General features: G+C 44.2%; 1 protein-coding gene across 3 annotated transcripts in view; it reads right to left on the reverse strand.

Annotated features, from left to right (window-relative positions):
- The window catches only part of bmp2k (BMP2 inducible kinase), a 55,542-nt gene that overhangs the window by 21,767 nt on the left and 11,750 nt on the right, over positions 1-22,025 (reverse strand). Inside the window, exons 1-4 of one of the 3 annotated variants that reach the window (XM_015960222.3) lie at positions 13,582-13,952; positions 3,114-3,232; positions 1,561-1,666; positions 648-790 (exon numbers count right to left, since the gene is read on the reverse strand). In XM_015960222.3, the coding sequence (XP_015815708.1) occupies positions 648-790; positions 1,561-1,666; positions 3,114-3,232; positions 13,582-13,732 (519 nt within the window). In that variant the 5' untranslated portion in view covers positions 13,733-13,952. Of the gene's footprint in view, positions 1-647; positions 791-1,560; positions 1,667-3,113; positions 3,233-4,896; positions 5,013-13,581; positions 13,953-22,025 lie in introns of those variants that run through there. The other 2 variants (XM_054730404.2, XM_054730403.2) reach the window with 2 other exon arrangements.

Here is a 22,025-nt window from a genome sequence, read left to right on the forward strand (position 1 = left end):
ACTAGTAAACGGCTCAATCCATTAACCCTGATGAACCTAATCGGTTGGGTAGATTACAGGCTTGTCTTGAAGACATAAAAAATTGGATGACTCAAAACTTTTTGCTTTTAAATCAAGACAAGACTGAAGTTCTCATCTTTGGACCTGAAATCCGGAAAAGGAAATTGCTTAGTCAATCACCTGACCCGAATGGCATTAAATTAGTCTCCGAGAACAAAGTAAGGAACCTTGGTGTTATCTTTGACCAGGACATGTCATTCAAATCCCAGGTTAAACAGGTTTGTAGGATTTCCTTCTTCCACCGTCGGAATATTGCTAAGATTAGAAGCATCCTTCCCAGGAGTGATGTATTACGTTGAGTCACATTTTCACCTGACCCACGTGGTACAGCTTCCTAAAGGGACATCTATTCATTTTCTATTATCAAATTTATTGACATGGGAAAAATGATTGATTAGAGTCAGAAATTTAGATAATGATACATTTGATTTATCGCCCAGCCCTACGGGAAACTGAGAAAAGGTTGAAGCAGCAATGATTAAATATTCTCCCCTGTCTGGATCAAGTTGTTCCTAGACTTGGATAAATAACTAAACCCGGCCCAGAAGCATCTCTGCTCCTTGTCCAGAGGAGACAGGTGTTCTCACCTTTAGGTCTCGGTGGATGATGGGCGTCTTGCATTGGTGTAGCCGAGCCACGGCTTCACAGGTGTCACAGAAGATGTGGAGGACCTCTGCCTCGCTGAAGCCCACATTCAACCGCTGATTCATCTGCTTCACCACCTGACCCGCTGTGGAGGTGGGGTGTTAAACTCCGTTATCAAAGCGTTTGAACCTTAACTCGTCAAGCAGGAGTAACCTTTACTTGTTCTCGTTTACAAACACAACCTGGCCAACATGTCTCAGAGACTTCATGAAGTAAATTAACATTTGTGAATGAAGATGAAAAGAAAACTGATGAAGATGAATCAAATTAAAACATTAAGCAGTTAAAATTGAGAAAAGTTGAGAAAGAGCAATAAAAAGCAAGTTATGTGAACCTTTAGATTGTTATCCACTCTGCTGTGGTCTGCTAGGGGCTGCAGATGTTCCAGCGGAGCGTTGCTGGACCAAACTTTGGTCTGGTTCACTAGGCTACACGTCTACACCACTTCAGTATAAATAAAGGTGTTGGGCCTGAGCTGAGGCCAGTAAAACAATCATTGCTGCACCTGACAGTAATTACAACAACAACAACCTATAAAACCATCAACCGAACACTGAGGGTTACTATGAACTTGATGCATTCATGTCCCCGTTTGACATAATCAGCAGAAGCAGATCATCAACATGGCTCCTTCTGACAATCAGAATAAAAGCAGTTTGTCTCAAAGGTAAAAAAAAAAAAAAAACACTAAATGAATCCAAATTTTATTTCAAAAACAATCGTTCACTGATGTAAATGTTTCCATGTTCTTAAATTTACGTGTAAAATAAGTGAAAAGAGAGAATGCACTCATCTGAAAGGAGCCTCTAAAGCCTCCGAACCTCTAAAGCATCACAAAAGTTTATTTAACTGTACCTTTGCAGAACTCCATGAGAATCAGGACCTCCCAAACGCTGTCTGAAACGGCGCTGATGGTGGAGTCCAGGTATCGAACCACGTTCTTATGACCCGACAGCTCTTTCTGAAAACGAGACAAAAACATGGAGGTGATCAGAGCGACAAGACAAAGCATTTCTTTACACAGTAAAACGTCCGTCCGTCCGTCCGTCCGTCCGTCCGTCCGTCCGTCCGTGCGTGCGTGCGTGCGTGCGTGCGTGCGTGCGTGCGTGCGTGCGTGTGTTATACACTGATCCAGGTAGAGAACACACTGGAGCAGCTCGCTGACACACCGGATTCGTTTTGTGTGATAGGACTCAGATGAACATAATGTGCTTTATAATCAAATATTCTATAAAACTTCAGCTTCTCCAACCCTAACCACCAGCTTTAGCTACACGTGTCGACCGTGAAGTCCAACTGGAAGCCTTCAGCCCTTGTACAACTGTAAAGGCCAGATGTGCACAGATGTTACAGCCATCGCCCAGCATTGCTCTCCCCCTCTGGAGTATCAACTGTAAACCGTTTTACTCTCCGCGGAAGTTTGCTTCGTTCATTCTAGCCGCTGTTTACATGCCACCAGCCGCGGACGTGCACGAGGCTCAGCACGTGCTCGCGGAGCAGACATTGTGCATGGACTCCCTCCTCATTGTTCTGGGAGATTTTAACAAGGCCAGTCTGAGCCAGGCGCGTCCCAAAAGCAAACACTATATTAAACGTCCAACCAGAGAGGCGAAAACACCGGACCAGTGTTACGACACGGTCTGGACGCCGATCACGCAGTGCCTCGTGCTGCTCTAGGATCCATCTGATCCTAGCGTACAGTTGTGAGGTCTACAAAACAGTGGAGAAACGATTCTGCAGATGAGCGCTGCACATGCTCAGAGACCACAAACTGGGATCTGGCAGCTTAGATGAATACACATACTGATGTAGCGTGGCTCAAGGCCTGCATTTCATCACATGGTCCAAGCTGACTTTCTTTAACATACAGGTCGTGCCAACCTGACACAGGAGGTGTCGACAATGAAGAACTCCTAACTTATCCATTATCCGGTATCTCCAGACTCTGGCGTCTCTGAAGACTTTATCTAATTCCCTTTAACAAAGTTTATTTTTCTGGCTCATAGAAGAACTTAGCTAACTTTACCAGTTGTTACAATCATGTTCTGTGTACCTACAATGTTTTAAATCTAATGCTGAATGCTCTACAGTAATGAATATTAAGTTAACACGAATGTTCATTACTACAATGATTATTTCAGACCTTATTTACACCACATTAGTTTATTTGTGGTATTTAATGATTCATAAGTAGCTGCGTCTCTAATTCTCGTCTCCCTATATTATCGTTTCATTGTTTATTTCTAAATTCTAACTTTGCTCAACATTTATTTGTTCCTGCACATAAAACCGCAGCAGTTGTGATTCTCATAAGACAACAAACCCTTCTGATTCCGATAGGGAGACATCGTCCTTGGGAGTCGTGAGGGTAAGAAGTAGGAATTATGTGAACAGATAAAACTCCTCACCATGATAGTGATCTCCCTCTTGTACACATTCAGGTCCGGCAAGTTGTTGACGTACATCCGTTTGAGCGCACAGCGAACGCCACTGTGCGTACGAGCCAGGAACACCACAGAGAAGCCTCCTGTAAAACACACACACACACACTTATCATGAGAAGCTGTTCTGGCGTCTACTGAGAGGGAGTCGTGTTGATCTAATAAATACGATGACTCATCAGGGGACGGAGAGGCAGGGTACTCAGAGTAGTTTCTGCTCGTTAAACAACAACAGGCAGCTACAGCTTGTAATCTTGACTCTCCCATATTCCAGTCAAAACTGACAAAGCTCCTCGGGTGAGAAGCGAAACGTCTTAAAGAAACCAAAAAAGTCCAGTTGCCTCCATTTGAACCCTTTTGGACTTCTTCAGGCTTCAGAATGAACGTGTGGCAGAGAAACATCAGCATGCTCTCATCCCTACTTCCTGTTTTGCTTCAGTGCCTGAACTGGGCCTGCTCACATGGGTAGAGAGAGCTCTCTAATTGGATAACGTACAGCCATATTTAAGCCTGCATCACATTAATATCTCATTACTTTTGTCTGTGAAGGGAGACCTTAGAGGAAGACGCTGACCTTTGACCTGACAGAGTGACTGTGATGTCATGTTAAAGAACAAGTTCTCTGAAACGTGGACTGGACCGCTGCCGTGATGAGATGTATGGTGGAGAAGTAAAACACAGATTAGTGTGCGGTAGCTTGTATTTGGTCACAGCAGCGATCAGATTAGGGCGGCTGGTGTTCTTCTGCAGCACAGAACATGCAGATAACGGGACGTCGCTCTGACATGAAACTTGAATGTTTACGTGTGAGAGGGGTTTTATCTGCTCGCATCACCACGAAGCTCAGACAACTCCATCCAACTGTCACAGCTGTTTGCTGCAGACCAACAGAAACACATGCAGCTGCAGACATGAACCTGTTAGACCAGGGTCTCTCAGCCCTGGGTTAGGGTCCTACATGTTCTCCATGTTGCCCTTTCAAACACCAGTGGTTCTCTGCTGCCGTACACCTGACTTCAACTAATCACTGATTAACAGGTTTCTGCAGCACTTGATGTCCTCCTGAGGAGGCTACTCAAATATGTATATCAGGTGTGCTTGAAGCAGACACACTGCAAACATACAGGACAGAGGGGTGCTGAGGACCAGGGCTGAGAAACCCGGAGTTCTCAGGTCTGCTCTGATGTGGAAGCTGGACAGGCCGGAGCTCAACTGGAGGATTCTGATCCATCCGCGTGGCAGGTACAGGTGATAGGTCCAGACCTTTCTTACAGCCTGTGTGGGTGTATTATGCGTCGGTGCAAGGGCTCTTGACAGGCTCACAGGGGGTGAGGGAGACATGCCCAACTTTTCAACTATCTGCTAAAAGCAACGGAGAACGGAGGAGTGTGATTGGTCATAACGCTGCTTCCTTTAAATTTGTCAACAGCACCACCTTTGCCCCTTAAAAAACAAACAGATATTTAGTGGCAGACCTGGAATAGACTGCCAGCTGATGGAGAGGTGTGTGTGTGTGTGTGTGTGTGTGTGTGTGTGTGTGTGTGTGCGTGCGTGACTCCACACTGGAGCTGATGGCATAAACCAGGCTGAACAGATGTTCTGTTGCAGCGAGGACTCCAAACCCCGGCAGCAGGACGAAGTCCCAACTCAGCAGAAACAAAACCTCACAGATTTTAAACTCATCAGCTAACAAAGAGAAGAAAAAGCAGGACGTGAAGCGCCCACCTCATTCGTTAGAGGTCTAACTCACAAGTTAAGAGTGGGTTGTAGGCTCAATCCTGGGTCCCAGCATGCTGCTGTTGTGTCCTTGGGCAAGACACTTCACCCTCCCTGCCTGCTGGTTGGAGGAACGATGACCTCGGTCAGAGCACCCCAGGGCAGTTGTGGCTACGATGAAGCTCAATATCAGGGTGAGAATGTGGGAGTGGATGGGTGAATGATTGTGTTGTAAAGTGTCTTGGGGGGTTGTAGGAACTCTAGGAGGTGACAAGTCAAACACAGGCCATTTACCATTCAGTGTGATGATTGAAGACTCCGTTTTTACCTAAATCTGTTGTTTTATTTTCCAACCCAAATTTGTAATCATCTTTTATTTGTTTTGTGGTATTTTATCATTTTAGGGCTTCTGATTTTAATCTATTTTGTTACTGGAAAAAGTGTTCAGGTCCATGAATGCATGACTAAAAGGCATGGGAACCCCCCCTTAACCCCACAAATGTGAGAGGCTGAACTGGAAGTGAGATTTAATTAGTTCACCATAAGACACAGCTGTCAAGACAGCTGGGAGGAAAACCCCAGATCCGTGAGCCTGGAGCCAACGGCCGGGATCTTGCGCAGCAAAGGCCACCGGTCAAAGCAGCTTCTATATAAAAGATACTCAGTTTGTTTCAAAAGCGCCAAACCAGACCAGAGTCGTCTCAAGGACCTTCACACAGTAAACAATACAGGTCAACTCATTAAGACAATCAGTAAAAAGTTTCCCATATGAGGAACCCAGCAGGTTGCATCGAGTCACTGACTAGTGTCAGAGTCTTTACAGCAATCCTCTTACTAAGCAAGCATGCAGCGACAGTGGAGAGCGACTGGGGATTGAGAAAAGAGAGACACACACACACACAAACAAACACACGTGTTCATACACACACACACAAAGACACACAAGTGAAGTTAGAGATAAAAATTCTGGCTTCTGATTGGCCAAGAGGTGCAGATGTTCTAAATCGAATGAATCTTTCTTATAGATCAGAGGTCATCAACTCTCTTCCCTGAGGGCGGGTATCCAGCATGTTTTTGTTGTTTTCCTGCTTCAACACATCTGATTTTTACCAGCAGGTGACTAACAGGTTCCTGCAGAGCTTGATGAGCTGAATAGGTGATTTAAGTGAGCTGGAGCAGGGAAACAACTAAAACATTCTGGATTACCTGCCCTCGGGAAGGGAGTTGATAATCCTTGCTATAGAGGTCTGCTGAGGCTAAAACAAGGACATTAAATGTTATTCATGTAAAATCTGACTCAAAATCAAAAGTGAAGTCCTTCAGAAGTTAAATAAGACACAATTATGGCTGTAAAATTTGAATAAATGAGGGAATTCCCATTAAAAAGTCCTGAACTATTCATTTAAACCCAATTAGAACAGTTAATCATAGTAGTGGGTTTAAATACGCCCACCATGAGGAAAAGCTACTCTGAGCAGGACTCTTACAGCAGACCACTGCAGCATTATTAAATCTGTTTGGCATTTATAACGCTGCTTACAAATCTCATGTTTCAGGGCCACAAACACAGATGTCCTTCTGCGCTCATCTGATGATGAGTCCCACCTGTGCTAGCCAGGCGCTTGCGTCCTTTCTCAGTCGTTCACATACAGAAACACCCTCAACTAACCATCTTTGGTCACGCTACATCCTCAGCACGCGAGTTCCCAGACCGAGGCAGGAACGCATCAGCTGACAGCACATGAACTGTATTTACGTTGGTCCAGGTCAGGGAGACCCTGATTCTGGACTGGATGCACGTCTCCGGTCTGTAACGGAACAGAGACTCGTGAACACACTTGTGAGGCCCCACCCCCCACCCACCAGGTCAAGTCAACGTGCAGGTGAAAGTAGCTAACAAGGCCTAACCTCGTGAAACTGCAAACACAGGAAGCGGAACGGCCGATCAGGTCTTCCTGTTTTTATAGAGTCAGAGACTCGTATTTGACTTGTCCCTGCAGGTGGAAGTGGGTAGTTATCAGGCATCTGTCGCATCGGGGGGCTGCTGTAGCACGGGCAGTTATCCAAGCAACACTCAGCAAATATCGTCATTAAATTATCCAACAGCTGTTTGGGGAGACTGGAGGGTTTTCTCTTCTTTACACCAACAGAACTTTACTATGCAGTAGCGACCCTTCCTGGACTTCAGAAGGAAGGCTGGTGGAGCAAGCAGATGCTTCCTGCTTTACAGCTTCAGACAGACAGCCAAGAGGAACCAGAGGGAAATGACAAAGTTCCTCCTCAGCAAGAATCGTCCAGCTCCACAGACGCGTCACCCAGAAACAAAACCATCACCCACGGTTGCTTCATGACGATCACATGCTCTTTATCAAACTGCAACAGCAGCTGGATGAGCAGAAGAGGCTTAAACATCTGCATCATGAACAACAGCATCAAGTTTCCTCAGAGCTGCCACAGCCGAACCTCACCAGCACACGCACAGGAAACAGTTTCACTCTGAGGCTAGAGGTTCTGGTCCGACTGCAGAAGTTTAGAGCTCTGCTGACTCAGCAGCTGCTTCCAGAACTTTAGTTTTGCTGTTAAAGGAGCCATGAAGATAAAATATACCCTTCCAGACACTTAAGGTCACACAATCAGTTTGTGACAAAAAGCTAAAGTTCAGGTCAAGAACCTTTTAAAGCTGAAATCCTGATTTGTGCCTCCTGGATTGCTGTAAATTTGATATAAAGATGGCTGACAGATGAAGTAATTCCATTAAATCTAACTTAAGATGAATATCTGCTTTAAAGCCTGGGCCCTCGTTGATCAAATGTTTTTAGAAACTGTCCTGTACGCCTGTATTCGTCAAAAACCTGGTCGTACGCGCGCTCCTCCACTCGTCTGATGATAAATCAAACCTGTGCGTACCCAGGTGCTCGTGTCTGTTCTGTCATTCACACACAGAAACACCCTCAAACATCTTTGGTCACGCTACGTCCTCAGCAAGTGAAATTCTAGGAAATTCCCAGGGGAATACTTTTTTAAAAACTTTATTGACTGTGAGATCGAGATACTGCCTGCTTAATTCAATTTTCAATTCAATTCAAGTTTATTTATATAGCGCCAAATCACGACAAGAGTCGTCTCAAGGCAATTCACATAATAAACATTCCAATTCACAGTTCATTAAGCCATTCAGAAATAATGTTTCCTATATAAGGAACCCAGCAAATTGAGCTTTGGGTGTGACCGAAAGAACGAGATTGCGGATACAAGCGGCCGAAATGAGTTTTCTCCGAAGAGTGGCTGGACTCTCTTAGAGATGGGGTGAGAAGCTCGGTCATCCGGGAGGGGTTCGGAGTAGACCCGCTGCTCCTCCACATCAATAGGAGCCAGTTGAGGTGGCTCGGGCATCTTGTCAGGATGTGTCCTTGACGCCTCCCTGGTGAGGTTTTTCTGGGCACGTCCAACCGGGAGGAGACCTAAAAGTAGACCCAGGACACGGTGGAGGGACTATGTCTCTCACCTGGCCAGGGAACGCCTTGGGATTCCCCCGGAGGAGCTGGCCCAATAGGCTGGGGAGAGGGAAGTCTGGGCCTCTCGCCTTAGGCTACTACGCCAGGGGGAGGAGATCCTTCGGTGACGCCATATATGCGTTGTACATGATTTGTAGTCATGCTAACAGCAAACTTTTACAAGCTGATAAATCTTAAATCATGTGACTGGCGTGGTCAAAACACCCATCATTACTTTTCATTTAAATATAAATACAATATATGTGTGATCAAGGGCGGGAGGCAAGGCGGATTAGAAAATAACTCTTTCAGCCCCGTTGACTAGAATTCATTTTTTTCGTTCTTCCGGTGACCCATGAGCCGACCGGAAAGGGCTGAGACTTAGGCTCCCTATTGAGCCTTTTATAACAAGAGTCTGACATTTCAGCCACACAATTTTGTTGTTTTATTTCATATTTTAGCAGCAGACCACGGTCTCGTTTCATTACCGGCGCGTTCGGAGTTTGTGGCTCGCTAAAATTAATAACATTTCTCTGTACTCCGATATCTCTGAGTTATTGCAGCACACAAGCAAGCTGAAACACACATTTCTGTTGTTCCACCTAGCTTTTAGGGAACCATTTGAGTTTGCACGCAGTTTATTTGGTGTTGAACGAGTTGCTCGTCCAGTTAGCTTAGCCTCAGCAGGGCTATGGCTACTTCTGTCTCTGCTTCTGTCTCCTATCTCTTGCTCTCTGTGTCAGATGTTTAGTTACTCCTCAGTCTCCTTTAGTGATAATGGTACGTGTAATAAATGTGGCATTTTTGTAGTTTTGGAGGCGCAGGTGTCGGAATTGGAGGCCTGGCAATGCGCTGTTGAAAAGCCCGTAGATAGCTGTAGGTACTTAGCTAGCGCGGGGCTAAGTAGCTCTGCACCCACTGACAAGCAGACAGTGATCATTGGCAGCTACATAGTCAGAAAAGTGGTATTAGAGACTCCAGCATTAGAGACTCCACAAACCATAGTTAAATGTGTTTAACTGGAGCCAGAGCGGGCAACATTAAATCTTACCTTAAACTGCTGGCTAAGGATAAGCATAAATACAGTAAGATTGTTATTCACGCTGACTGTAACGACACCCGGTTACACCAATCACAGGTCACGAATATTAATGTTGCTTTGGTGTGTAAGTTTGCCAAAACAATGTTGGACTCAGTCATTTTCTCAAGCCCCATGCCTGATCGGACCTGTGACGACATGTTTAGCCGCATGCTGTCCTTCAACCACTGGTTGTCTAGGTGGTGTCCTGAAAACAACGTGAGCTACATTGATAATTGGAAAACTTTTTGGGGAAAACCTGGTCTGATGCGGAGACGGCATCCATTCCTCTTTGGATTGAGCAGCTCTTCTTTCTAGGAACATGGCCAGTTTTATTAGTCCTCCATGACTACCCTGGGTCCAGACCAGGAAGCAGAGTCGTAGTTTAACACACCCAGCTGCAGCTTCTGAACAGTTACCCACCCACTAACCCATTGAGACAGTGTCCTGCCCACGGCCAAGACCACACAGATTTAATATCAGGCTTAATAAAGCAAATCATGGAAATCTCATAAATATTAGAACAAATTCAACTGAGCAGAAAACTAGAAAAATTAAATGTGGGTTGTTGAACATTAGATCTATTTCTTCTAGGACGTTGTTAGTTAATGACTTGAATTGTGATAATCAGATTTCTATAATCTCTCTCACAGAATCCTGGCTGCAGCAAGAGGACTATGTTAGCTTAAATAAGTCGACTACTTCAAATTATTTAAATCATCATATTGCTCCAAGTACAAGGCGAGGAGGAGGAGTAGCAACCATTTTTCATTCAGACTTATTAAACAATCCCTTACCAATTAATAGTTACAGTTCTTTTGAACATCTTATTCTTAAATTTCTTAATCCAGATTAGGGCTGAAACGATTCCTCGAGTACCTTGAATAATTCGAGTACAAAAAGCTCCAAGTCAAAATCTCTGCCTCGGAGGCTTCGTTTCATTCATGTTTGATTAATTCATGTTTGATTACTTCATGCCTTTGCAATCGCCCAGGGTCATGTTTCACCTGGACCAAAATAAGTGACGCACATACACACTGCACTGAATGCACACGTGAGTTGCAAATGTAACTTAACCTTCTCTTAAACCATGGAGGACAACGTGGACCCCGGTGGAGTGCGAAAAAGACAGAAAATGTCAAAGGTGTGGGACCAAGGCGGAAAACGTAGTCCAGTGTAAATACTGTAAAATGGATTTAGCCTACCACAACACCACATCCTCGACACTGCAGCACCTGACATCCACATGTAAATGTCACTTCTGCAAGCGGACTCGGAGCCTCTACAAGATAATGCATTTTAGCCAGTATTTCTATATATTCTGCGGACACTGTGCAACTTTTTCATTTGTAGCACTCAAGTTTCAGCTCACACTGTGCATTTGGTAGCAACACGTCGGACTTAAAATGTGCTAAAAATGGTAGTTTTTACACAACACGTCGGACCTTTTACTGTGTTATTGATGTCTGTTGTCCCTCGGGTTTGCTGCAGGAGGACACCGGTGTTTATGAGTGACGGAGGAAAACAAAAGAAAGGAAATAAATGTTTTGTGATCAGTATAATTTGACATAACCACAGCAAACATGCTTTTTCGACAATCCTTGTTATTGTGAGAAGAAAGTGTAGAAATTAAAATGAACGTGTGTCAATAGGGAAACAGCTGGTGAGCCATGTTTGTGCATGAGCTGTGAGCGGTTCTGGTGCTGTTTGGGCCGCAGCCGCTCGCATTTGTTTACTGTGAAGTAAAGCTGAAGTGCTTAAGTTTTGAAAACTAATTTTGAATAAAACTTGGAAGAATAACTGGCAATTGCTTGCTCTTTTAAGAGGTATTTCATATTTTATAACATGCTATTTGATATAATGGTTTACAAACAAAAAAAGACAAATTTATTAGAGTACTCGATTAATTGATAAAAGATTCGAAAGAGTACTCGATTACAAAAATATTTGATAGCTGCAGCCCTAATCCAGATTGAAAAACTGTAAAACCACTCGTTTGTAGTTTTGTATCGTCCACTCTGAGTTTTTGGATCAAATCTCAGATTTTTTATCTGATTTGGTGCTAAATACTGGTAAGGTCATTGTAGTGGGGGATGTTAACATTCATATGGACATTGAAAATGACAGCCTTAATGTAGTCTTTAGTAATATCTTGGATCCTCTGGAGCAGAGGTCCCCAACCCCCGGGTCACAGACCGGTAACGTCACCTGTTCGAGCAGCTTTGTGAGGAAATGGACGCAGAGCACAGACACCTTCTTTTATACACAGAAATAAGATGGTTATTCCGAGGGAGATCGCTGACCAGTGTTTGAATAACGAGAGCCGCTGCAGAAATTTCTCTCAGAAAAAAGTCACCGCTAGCAGTGCATTTCAGTGATGAGCAATGGGTTGCAAAATTTGCTTACTTGTGCGACATATTCAGCTCTCTCAATTAACTAAATCTATCACTTCAAGGGAAAATGACAACCGTCTTCAAGTTGGCAGATAAAGTAGCTGTGTTTAAAGCAAAACTGGATCTGTGAGGACGGCGAGTGAACAGGGGGATATTTTATGTGTTTCCAACATTATCAGGACTATTGCAAGAGACTGAGCCTGAGCAGTCATGCTCCCAGCTGATGCAGGATCACCTGTCTGTGCTTTTAAAAGAGTTTGATCGCTACTTTCCAACCACAAAAGACCCACGCATGACCAAGGAATGGGTTTGTGACCCGTTTGTCAACAAACCAGATGAATCAAGCCTCTCTGTGCAAGAAGATGATCAATTGCTGGAGGTCACATATGATGGCAGACTGAAAAGAATGTTTGAGACAACAGCTCTGCCAGTTTTTTGGATTAAAGTCATGGCGGAATACCCTGAAATCGCCACAACAGCATTGAAAACCTGTTACCATTTCCAACATCCTACCTGTGTGAAACAGGGTTTTCTGCAATGACAGCAACTAAAACCAAATTACGGAATAAACTGGACATAAGCAACACACTTCGGGTTTCACTATCTCCCATTACTCCTAGATGGGACCGTCTCGTCACACAGAAACAAGCTCAAGGCTCCCATTGACGCAGCCTTGGTGAGTTGTACTTTTCAATCACTTTATAATTGTTTTGGTGAATCTTACCTTGAAAGCATGTTTTTAAATTGCCATATAAACCAAGGCCATTAGGGAGAGTGGAAATGCAATGTTGGTTAAAACTTAACTGGTTAAAACTTATAACCGTTAAGTAGATGGCAGTGTGTGTTCATGCTGATGAGGTTACAAGTGCACACTGGATTCATTGTTGCATTTAAAAAAAACAGTCTTTATGCTGGTCATATGATATTAAATTCTTGTATTTATCTGCTACATGTTTAAGACTGGTCCGTGAAAATATTGCCTGATGCGAAACCGGTCCCTGGTGCAAAAAAGGTTGGGGACCACTGCTTCTTCCTGTTGCATGCTTGCCTAGTTTGGGGATTGATGTAAAGTTTCTGACACAACAGTGACTCAATGCAATCTGCTGGGTTTCCTTCTATAGAAAACGTGACTAACTGGCATAATGAACTGAACTCAATTGCGATGTTTACTTAGTGAATTGCCTTGAGATGACTCTTGGCATGATTTGAGAGAATGCTGATGTGTCCTTGAGCAAGATACTTAACCTGCTGGTGGAGGGTGTAGCTACCAGTGGCGCCAGTGTTCGGCAGGCCTCGCCTCCATCAGTGCACCCTAGGACAGTTGACTACATTGTAGCTCATCGCCATCAGCGTGTGAATGGGTGAATGATTGTGTTGTGAAGCGCCTTGGGAGGTTGTAGGAACCTATAAAGGCGCTATACAAATACAGGCTATTTATCTTTATATCATTTAACACTAGATAAAGAGAATTACACGAGTGTGAGAAATGTGTGTGTATGGGTGTGTTTTCAGGAGCGAGTCGGACCGGTGTCTTGACAGCACTTTGGCCCGGTAGGGGCGGGACTGGTCCTACCGCCGCCAGCGGAGAAGCTGAAGCAGGATGTAAACCAGCTGTGGGAGGAAGCCACTTAACAGGGACGTCATTCTGGGATAAACGCAGTTGTTGGGAACACTGGGCCTCTTACTGGGAGCTTTACACTAGTTAAGATACATAGACCAGAAAAGACAAGTGTGACCCAGAAAGCAGCACAAACCTTCTGCTATGAGCTCCTCCACGGTGACCTGATACCGACCGACCGCGAACACCTTCCCGTAGTAACTGCTGACTCCCGAACTGGAGCTGGCACCGGACGCCCCTCCAAGTCCACCACTTTCGGACTTTGGCATTCTAGAAAACTTCTTCATCCTTCCGTCTTTCCAGACCCTTCTCAACAAGCCTGGTCGCTGGCAGAAGCACCACCCAGTAATAAGCTGCTTGTGTCCGACGCGCCCTATCTACTTATCTGGAGTCTTTTCTTCTCCTGCATGCTCCGCGCCCAGTTCTTCTATTGGAACTCCTTGCTGTTGAATAACACCACATTTAAGTATAAGTAGTATTATGAATCCGTCATCGTAGGTTGGTGCCCCGCTTCTCTTGACAGCACCAACTCGCTTCAAATAGCCAAAGCAGGGCTCGTTAGCTGGCTGCAGGCGTTAGCAGGCATGTAGTCGGCGGTGTGCGGTCAGGACGCTCCTCCAAAAGGAAGACCCGGGCAACGGTGTGACTGGCGCCGATGCGACCAACACTTTCTCCGGTACAAACGACACCCTCCCGGGTAAATATCCGACCTTTGGGTCCACTAACGTAACCTCGGGGTCGTTCGCTTCACTTCACTCACGGACAGTTAGCTCGTTAGCCGCTGCGCTAACAAGCTCAGTTCCTCCTCGGATGCGCCGCCCCGATCGTAGGCGGACGGTAAAAATGAAAAAAGTAGGAACTGCTGATGCCAGTAAGATTCTCCTGCTTTACCGGAACTAACTGGTCACTTCTGTTTCATTTCACTAACTCCTCTCATCGTCTTTTTATTTCAGCTTCGCCAACGTCGAACTTCTGATTCTTCTAACGCAAGAAATCAGTGGGAAGCTTGTTATTTACCCAATGAGAGTGACAACCAAACATGGCGTGGCTCCGCCCACTCATACTAGTGTGATTGGAGTAAGCGGAAACGTATGGAAGCCAAATAACATCAAGAATAATAGATGAGCACTGGGTTTCACTCAGCAGGAAGTGTTTGGCTCCACTATAAAACAGCACAGTGCATGAAAGCAGATATAGCATTAACCCTTTATAGAGCTAAAGTCTATATTTAGACACTTCCACTGACATCATGAAAGATTCCATTTTTGGTTCTTTTTTAAAACACAGGAAAGGTTAGGAAAAGAACCAAAAATGGAATTAGAAGCCAAAAACAGAAAGAAAGTACCAAAGATCATAAATGATGTTGGTGTGCCTTTTCGCGAGCTATTAAGTTTACGGGATTTCACCCAAACAATCATCAGAGATTAAGATAGTCACAGTTTGCCCCATGGCAGCATTCCACCAGTCAGTGCAGGGCAATAACACGCCAAATACTGGTGTGTCTGCAGAGCCGGGAAACTCCTCGGTCTCCTCTACAAGATGTGGAAGAAACAAAAAATCCACAAATTTTCATTAAAAACACAATTAATAATGGAAATAATGGGTGTATTCTAATACAACAGTTCTGGGGTAACTAAGTTATTAAATTTAAAGTTGTTGATTTATTTTCTGTAGTCTGTCACTTAGTGAGCAGCTGTGATCAGCAGCAACATCTACAGATGATCAGACCTGCTGTATCAAGAGCCACAACCTGGTGAAACACTAGAAACTAGGATGAACATTGGTCACAATTACTACCTAAAACTAACTTCAGGGTACTTTCATTTTGCTTTTCACGGTTTTGATGGAGATGTTTCACAAACCAAAACTTTTGGGACACTTTTCTCTTAAATCATTCTAAGACGTTAACATTAATCTGCTGCTATGTTAACCCTCTGGAGTCCAGGGGTAATTTGCCGTTTTTGACCAATTTAGAGTTTTCCTTTGTATTTCCAAAATAAAAACCATAACCACTGCCTTAAGTGGCATCAGTCTTTTCAGCACAACCTGGACTTTATGAATTTATACTTATTTTTTATATTTGGACATTAAGGGGTTGCATATCAGACCTTAAATCACTCAAAAACATAAAATCCGAATAGGAAAAAAGTTGTTTATTTTATTGTGATCCAACAAACATTTATGACAAATGTTTTTTATAATTTAGAATGGAACTATGGTATCCTGGACTATCTGAATTTATAATTATTTTATTAATTTGGCAATAATGTACATGCATTTTGGAGTAGGGAGTGGCTCTGTCTCACGCCGCGGACATCGAGATCTGACAGCTGCGCTGCGCCGCCCACTCCTCTTGTTGGATCTCCGAGGTGCTGGATCTCTGCCTTCATCCTCTACCTCATCATGACCCAACTCTTCTATGAGGAAGGATGGATCTGCCACATCGTCATCAACATCCTCGCTATTTGCCTCAGACTCCGGCTGTGAGTCTCCGTCCACTTCCTCTGCTTCCAGTTCAAAAAAACAGCCGTACTATCTGAACTGACTAGTGGACATTTATCCTTCTCATCATCCTTTATATAAGCCTAATAAAAGCTTACTAAACTGCAGAGACAATATATCTGTCCGGATCGCTCCACAGTATGAAGTTTACCGTCAATATCTGTCTAACTGTTGTTACTCCGTTCGCGCCATTCCTTTCCCCGCCAAACGGCTCCCTTTTGCGCACATCTCATTACTCGTGCGGCCTTCCTCTCTCTCTCAGCTACATGATGATACTTTTTATCAATTGAATATGTGAGACTTCCACCAACAGCAAAAGGATCTTATATTTTTGTGGGGGGTTTTATGTTCACAAGCACATTCCCTCTCACGGATTACTAAACTGCTGTTTTGACAAGTTATCAGATTGCCTAAAAATAGGTTGTTTTTTAGTTTAGTATAACTCCGCTTTTACGTTGCCTATTAAAGAAATGTAAAAACTGGGGTGTAGTTTATAATCTCCTTTATAAAGCTGAATAGAAATCTAAACTCAGGGAGGCGGAGTCTTGCTGCAACTACATCCCAAATCAGACCTGTTCAAAAGACGCGTATACTCGTCCATGGACCCCAGAGGGTTAAGTAGATTCATAGTAGATGCCTGGAGAAAATATCCAGTCTGCCTAGTAACAGATAAAACCACTACCTATGAGGTTTTAAGGATTTAAGATTTCTTAAACTTAATTCCTACTTCTGCAATTGTTCATATAAAATTAAATAAATTAGTAACAAACAGATGTTGACACCTTTAATTTCAATGATAACTTGTAGGAATATTATTTGGACTAGGATCAATTATACTGTTGTTATCTAAAACAGGATTTAGGCTACAGAAGGTGTGATTGTTGATTAAAAGTTTAATGGCCGATCACACAGACGGGTCATGCTTCTGCTTGCAGACTGATGCCATGAATAACGAGGTGCTTCATTAAATTGCTGGTATTTCCATATTTAGAGACAAAATTTAGCTCCGTTTCCTTTTACTTTGGCAAAATGCAGCAAAAGCTTTTTTTTTTCAGCATTTTTTAAGTCCACCACCTCGGAGAAGTTTTGTAAGATCCAGTCAGGTGTCGTGCTGCAGCGGGAGGAATGGAGCTGCAGCTCCTTAACAGGGATATTTTACTGGGAAAGTACAGAAATTTAGCCCAGAAAAATATGTTTAGTACTATTAGAACGAGTGGTGGTGTGGTGGTAAACGTAGAGCTTCAGCAGCACACCGCTGTGTCACTCTATCCTGCTCCCGCTCAGCTCTGGGAGCAGCGGCAAACAGCCCCACCCGGCTGGAAAAGCTTGAATGGGACATACCAATTCGAGGAATAGGAGAGGGTGATCATAATCTTTGAATGATTACTAACACATTGTTTAGATTTGGATCGAATGTGATCTGGGACACAACTTTATGCCGTCCCCCCAGGATTTCCGTTTATGATCGTGGGCCTCGGTGAAAAAAAATAGTGAAATTTCTGTTTGCTTCACAGCCAGACAGGACAAGAAAAAATAAATAAATAGCGACTTTCGAGCCCCGGACAGAGCCACACCCCATATACACTAGATATTTGCATCGATCTCATGGGGTGCCCCAAATCGCAACAAAATTCCATAAATCCGGTAAAAACCGGAGAATCCACATCCCTGAGTTATGCTGCTATAGGCTTAAGTTTGGTTTATGCTTGACGCATTCACTTTCCGCTTGGTGATGCGGCTCGCGGCTGGAACGCGCTTCACAACTTGCGGCGATTATGGTTCATGCGGCTTGTCTCTGCGGTGAGCCAATATTCTCCCAAACTGAACGGGGCAGCATGGAGCTCTACGGCATGCATCCAACACTACACCATAGTAGAAGTAGAAATTACTGTTTACAACATGGCATTTCAGCAGTTTTTAACAGCGTCCTCATCTTTTCCGACAGTGCGAGCTATTTCTCTCCAAGAATTATTAACAACATGTTGATCACGGTGATCTCTGAGAGCTGAATCATACAAATGTCTGTATTTACGAACCTCTGCCATACTAGTTCTTGCCGGTCCGCCATGTTTTTCCGCGTCCGACCGTCCACATGGTTAGAAAATTTCCTAGGTGCGCGTTGCGGAAATTTTGGGCCATGCGGAGGCACGGTGGAGGGGCATGGTTGTTAAAATGACGCAAAAATGACGCAACTTTTCCGCGCGGAGCCGTGTGGACCTCGCGGACACGTCAAGCGTAAACCAACCTTAAACCGGAGCTTAGACTGCTGGAGGACACACTGACCACTTTCCACACTCGACTACTTTCTTCTACAATCTGCTCTTTAACTGTACTATTTCCTGCTATTTCAGCTGTTAACTTTATTTTTTCTCTAAGTGTTTTTCTCCCCATAAGAAGCTACAATGATGTTCTACTGAGCTGTGGTGGCCTCATGGAGGGGGCCATCGGCTAGCACACTGCTGCTAACCACTTAAACATTCTCCCTCTCCTGATAATAACATTTTACTCTCTTTGACATTGAATGTGCTACTACTAGTTTACCCGTTTAATTATAGATTCAATAAAATAAAAATAACAGTTTATCTCTTACTAAATTACTTATTTAATCTCTTGTTGCCTCCACTCTTCCATCCCCCAGCACATTCTTTGCCTTTGAAGTGAATGATGCCACTGAATCACTCTGCTCCACACTCTGTTCGTGTCTCAACAACATGTGCCCTTTAGCCACCAGACCCGCTAGATCCTCTCAGTCACACCCTTGGCTAAATGATACCCTCCAGTCTCTATGCACCAATCTTAGAGCTGCGGAAGGGAAATGGCACAAAACGAAAGATCCAGCTGATCTATCGAAATTCCAGGCATTAATGTCCTCATTGTCTACCAGCATCACTGATGCGAGGGAAGCTTTCTCCACTGACAAACTTCTCAGCACTTCTGTCACCAAGAAACTATTTTCAACATTCAAAACTCCACTTAACCCTCCACCTCCTACCAGCAATCTATTGGCAAACAACTTTGCCTAATTTTTCCACTGAGAAAGTGGCAGCTATAAGCAAACAGTTTACTGAACTAGACAATCCTGAACCTTCGCTACTACAAAGTATTTCTAGCCCGACCATCAGAAGCCCGACTGCATCATTTTCTTAATTTACCCCTCTCACTGAGAACTGTGTCCAAACTTCTCACATGTAGCTGCCCTACTACATGCCCACTCAACCCCATTCCGACTAAGCTGCTCCAAACTATTGCTGCTACAGTAGCCACAGCAGTCACGTGTGATTAATGCTTCACTAACATGTGGTACATTTCCCACCTCTCTCAACCGCTGCTAAAAAACCATCCCTTCCTCCAAATCATGTGGAGAACTACTGGCCCATTTCTCTCCTCCCATTTATGTCTGAAATCATCAAAAGAGTGGCCTTCAAGCAGATCACAGGACACCTCTCACATAACTGTCAGGTAGACCCTTACCAATCTGGGTTCAAAAATGGCCACTCCACTGAAACAGCTCTGTTAGCAGTGACTGAAGCCTTAAAAGAAGCTAGAGCGACTGCCAAATCCTCAGTACTTATACTACTTGACCTATATGCTGCATTTGACACTGTCAACCATGGCTTCCATTAGACCATACTGTCTAGCATGCACATCACAGGGAAAGCACACTCCTGGCTTGACTCATACCGGACAGGATGATCGTTCAGTGTATCTTGGCTCGGAATATATTTTGCTGTTCGTCATCTTACCACAGGAGTCCCCCAGGGCTCTGTACTAGGACCTCTTCTCTTCGCCATATACACCACCTCACTGGGTGAGATCATTCGATTGCATGGCTTCGCCTACCACTGCTATGCCGACGACACGCAGCTCTATTTGTCATTCCCGCCAGATGGCCTCACAGTCTCTACACGAATCTCAGACTGTCTTTCTGACATATCAAGACAGATGACATCCCACCATATCCACCTCAACCTCTCAAAAACTGAATTACTTGTAATCCCAGTGAAACCATCCATACAGCACAATATCTCAATCCAAAATGATTCCCTGTCTCTGGTTCCTTCAAAGACATGAAATTTGGGTGTTGTGATTGATGACCAGCTGACCTTTAAAGATCACGTTGCCTCTGTCGCTCATTCATGCTGTTTCGCGCTGTATAACATACAAAAGATCAGACCATACCTAACACAACATGTCACCCAGCTCCTGGTGCAATCTACTGTCATCTCCTGCCTCGATTACTGCAATGCCCTTCTAACTGGTCTTCCAGGCTTTACTGTGAGACCTCTTCAAATGGTCCAGAACGCAGCGGCGCGTCTGGTCTTCAATCAGCCAAAAAGAGCACACGTCACCCCTCTGTTCATTGAACTCCACTGGCTACCGCTAGCAGCCCGCATCAAATTCAAATTGCTAACACTAGCATACAAAGTCCGAGATGGTACGGCTCCCATCTACCTGAATCCTCTTGCAAAGGCTTACGCCTCGGCCCGGCCGCTCTGGTCATCACAGGATCGTCGGCTAGCAGTGCCTACACCACGCTCAGGAAAATCCAGACTCTTCTAATGCATCGTTTCACAAATGTAGGATGACCTTCCAAGCACTACCAGAACAGGGGCTTCCTTTTCAATTTTCAAGAAACTCTTGAAGACCCTGCTCTTCAGAAAGCATCTTCTTAACTAGCACCCTCCCTGCACCCCCCCCCCTCCCCCCTCTCTCTGTCCACTTCTTGTTCCCTCCTCTCCATGATTGATGTCAAGTTGTTATTGTTGTTAGCCTCAAGGGCAACATGCCGATTATCACCTGTAAGTCTCTTTGGACAAAAGCGTCTGCAAATACAAAAAGATAAATGGAAGTTTTACTAAAAAAATTACAATGTAGCCATAGAAACACTACTTGGTGTGTGTGTGTGTGTGTGTGTGTGTGTGTGTGTGTGTGTGTGTGTGTGTGTGTGTGTGTGCGCTCTGTCCTCTCCATCTCCAGTGAGTCATGGTGGATGGCTGCTTATATGGCTGCTTATACTGAGCCAGGGTCCTCTGGAGGTTTCTTCCTGTTAAAAGGGAGTTTTCCTCTCCACTGTCGCTGCATGCTTGCATAGTATGAGGATTGCTGTAAAGACTCTGACACTAGTCAGTGACTCGATGCAACCTGCTGGGTTCCTTATATAGGAAACTTTTTACTGATTGGCTTAATGACCTGACCTGTACTGGAATGTTTACTGTGTGAAGGTCCTTGAGATGACTGGTCCTGATGTGACGCTTTAGAAATAAACTGAACTGAATTGATGTTTATTTAGCAGAAGCTTTTATTAAAATTGCTGAACTTGATTCTATTAATCTGATGCTTTTGGCATCAACATGCTTCCATAAGAAGCGCCCAAATAATACTCATCTCTTACTGGGCAGCATAAGCAGTGACGTAAGCAGTTTGGGTGAAGAAGTAGAGAAAAATAACAGGTTGGAAAGAATGAAGTGAAAGAAGAAATTAAACCTCAGGCTAGGATGAAGTTATGTGTCACCCTGCTTTAATTGCTAAACACATTGTTCATTCCTAAAATCTTCAAACTCTTATCAGCATCTGGGTCAAGCAGATGTTTTATTAGAGGTTTGCCTCTTTCTAAATATGCTGATGTAGCTCTGCAGCTGCGCTCCCTGTTTAATGAATGCACACTTTGGGGAACACAAGGTAATTCTTCACCAGAGAGGAATCGGAGTGCCAGCTACCGTGTGAACAACAGGATTTCTGGACTAAGGCCAGTGAGTAGGTTTTACAATCCACCACATTATTTTGCAGCCTTTTGATCCTTTGTCCTACATCTCTCAAAGTCGCCCACACAGACTGTAAAACAGCTGCTTGAAGGAGAAATGGACCACTGATTTCAGGTCAGTGGTTTCAAGGCTAAGAGATGAGGATTACATAAGCTATGAGGAGGAGTGGCGCATGATCACATGACTGTGTAAACCCCATGACTGCACACATCCTCTTTGCTCAGAGACTTTTATATTACCTGTGAAGTGTTTGCTGCCACCTGCTGACCATTAGACATCTCTGAGAGACAAAGACCCTCAGAAAACTCTTTGGTAC

Source organism: Nothobranchius furzeri, chromosome 10, assembly GCF_043380555.1.
Source record: "Nothobranchius furzeri strain GRZ-AD chromosome 10, NfurGRZ-RIMD1, whole genome shotgun sequence".
NCBI classification, from domain to species: domain Eukaryota; kingdom Metazoa; phylum Chordata; class Actinopteri; order Cyprinodontiformes; family Nothobranchiidae; genus Nothobranchius; species Nothobranchius furzeri.